The sequence below is a fragment of the Peromyscus leucopus genome, chromosome 7, assembly GCF_004664715.2.
Source record: "Peromyscus leucopus breed LL Stock chromosome 7, UCI_PerLeu_2.1, whole genome shotgun sequence".
NCBI classification, from domain to species: domain Eukaryota; kingdom Metazoa; phylum Chordata; class Mammalia; order Rodentia; family Cricetidae; genus Peromyscus; species Peromyscus leucopus.
This window is the reverse complement of record NC_051069.1, coordinates 47,951,019-47,953,699: the sequence shown is the minus strand read 5'-3', so window position 1 is coordinate 47,953,699 and position 2,681 is coordinate 47,951,019. Positions and strand designations below refer to the sequence as shown.

General features: G+C 43.2%; 1 protein-coding gene across 1 annotated transcript; it reads right to left on the bottom strand.

Annotated features, from left to right (window-relative positions):
• Window positions 1-288: 288 nt before the first annotated feature.
• On the bottom strand, window positions 289-1,835 carry LOC114695272 (cyclin-G1-like). Its single transcript, XM_037207664.1, has one exon. It carries the CDS (start codon window positions 1,631-1,633, stop codon window positions 749-751), a length of 885 nt encoding a protein of 294 aa, XP_037063559.1. The 5' UTR covers window positions 1,634-1,835; the 3' UTR covers window positions 289-748.
• Between the last annotated feature and the right edge of the window lie 846 nt (window positions 1,836-2,681).

The following is a 2,681-nucleotide window of genomic DNA, read 5'->3' as shown; positions in this document are numbered from 1 at the left end:
CTGCCTCCTGAGTGCTGGGATTAAAGGTGTGCACCACAATGCCTGGCAACATTTAGCTTTAATCATAAAAAATAAATCTTTGCTATGATTAAGAAATTTAGATGGCAAAAATGTATATGTATTGGGGACTAAGTTTATACTTTTAAGCATATAATTACTTTGTAATGGACCAACTGCTTAGAGATAAAATACTAAATATAGAATTGAGACACCTCAGCAATTTCCAGAAACCTAATGTGGAGACTCTCTGCCCTATATCACTTTGTAAGTACATCACCCACGTGCATACTATGTTTTCTTTTTCTTTTTTTCGGTTTTTCTATGTTTTCTTAATCAACAAAAGGACTTGAATTTGTTCATGTGGGTCAAACTTTTTGTTTCATCCTTCTGCTTGGGTTTAAGTAACTTTAAATAAGCTACAGTGAGGTGATATGTAATTTAAAAAACATTATTTCATTAACTACTTTTATAAATTCAGGTTTGGAGGATTCTCTTTCCTAAGCTAATAATTTGACGAAAGTGTTAACATATTGAGGTTTGCTAAGTCCTTTCTCTTGAGACTACTGTGCATTGTACATGGTAAATGCCTTCCAATATTCACTAACTAGATCAACAGTCATTTTTCCCTTTACTATTTTAATCCCATATTGTTTATATTGAAGATAGTATTTCAATTCTTCAGTTGTAAAAGAAAATTATCACACTGGAAAATTTTCCATATAGAGAGGATAACAACCAGATTTGCCAGCTAAGAAGCTGTTTCCGGGATTGTTGGGAGGTGCGTTATTCTGTAGTAACTGTGCCTCAGTTGCCGGGCAGTGCGTCCAGACACGATCCACTTCAACTTCTGAACGTTTGGCTTGGAACACTTGTTTGATGAATACTCAGTTAAACACTTGGATACAAGCTCTTGCCAAAAGGTCAAATCTCGGCCATTTATCTTGGAATGTTTCTGAATACATTCGATTCCTTCTGTTAACTCTACATACTTTAGTGCTTGGATCTCCAAAGCAATGATAGACAATGCCAGCACAGAAGGCTTTGCCTTAGAAAATATGATCCTGCAGTGGCATGCCTTAAGTTGGGCTTCTAGTCTTTCAAAATTAAGATCGTTCCTCCTTTCAAATGGCAAGTTCTCTTGAATGAGTGAGTAATAGAGTTGCAGAAATTGAAAGGCAGTAGTAGCTTTGACTTTCCAACATACTTTCTCCAACACAATCTTTTCCATTCTCATCAAGTCGGAAACCGTGAACCTATACTGACTTATTCGGATCAAATCAGCAGCCAATGGGACATTCCTTTCCTCTTCTATCGATTTGACAGCCAAATAAAAGCAGCTCAGTCCAACACACCCAAGATGCTTCGCCTGTACCTTCATTTTAGACAAGAATCTGTCCAGTAAATTCACAGCTAGGGAAAATGTCTCCGTGTCAAAGCCAAAGAACTGGGTTAGACTGAGTAGGTCTTTCACTTCAAAGTCCCTGAGTCTTGCAGTCATTCTAAGGCCATTATCATGTGCCGACTCAATTAGTTTCAAGCCGCAGACCTTTGGCTGACATCTAGACTCCTGTTCCAACAGGGTGTTCAGCTGGTGTAGCAGTTTCTGAGAGTCAGTTGTCAGTACCTCTATCATCTTGACAGCCACAGCTCCTCCGCGGTGGTCACCACCCTCCCCGGGCCTGCTCTCAGCTCGCCCTACGTCCCCGATCCGAGAGGCCGACGAGGGGAACGGACTCGCGGGCGGGCAAGCGAGCAGAGGCCCGGGGAGGGACGGGCGTCCCGGGTAGCGGGTCCCGCAGCGCCCTAAATTGGCGCGGCGTTCCCGGGGGTCAGCGCGCAGCCCAAAAAGTTATTTTTAGGGTTGTTTTCTTCTGCTTTCTCTGCATTGGGATGTTCAGACCTTGCTATTGTAGAATCACTAGATTCTGATGGTGCCATATTGCTCTTTTTGTTGTTGAACGTATTCTCCCACTGCTGTCTGTCCATCTGGGGTAGGGGTAATTATAGGTACAGGTGTTGATTCTTTCTCCAATCCATGCAGGTGGTGCCTATGCCTCCTGGGGTCACTCTTCCTCCAATAGGTGCAGATGATGGGCCTCTGATGCCATAAGGGATGGTTGGTGGTGAGGGGAGAATGATGTGTTTCATGTGTTTGGGTGGGGGTGGAGTGGGACTTGAAGGTTACAGGGTCCAATGGGTGGTGAGGGTGGTGTTGATATCTGCCCACAGGGGTCTACCTGCTGACTGGCTGCTGGTGCCATGATGGGTGGGGCAAGGGCACAGGATGTGCCTCAAGGTCTAAGGCCTAGAGTTGGGGCTGTCCAGCCTGGAGATCAGTCACTCACTTCTTCCTCCAATTGGTACAAGGAGAGCCTGTGCCTCAAGGGGCCTCTGATGCGATGTAATTGTATTTTAATTACAATTGTAAAAAGAAGAAAAAATGTGATGTGCTTGTGTGTCAAGTTGATAAGGATGGTGTTGCAACTGTTTACCTTGATTGTCAAGTTGATGGATGTAGATTACAATGGAATCACATCTCTTTGGGGAGATTTTTGTAGACTGAGTTAACTGTGATGTGAAGATCAACTTTAACTGGGATCTTTGGCTGAATGAAAAAAGAGAATTGGAGTTGGGCAGCAGCATTCACCTCTCTCTCTACTTCCTGACTATAGATGCAATGT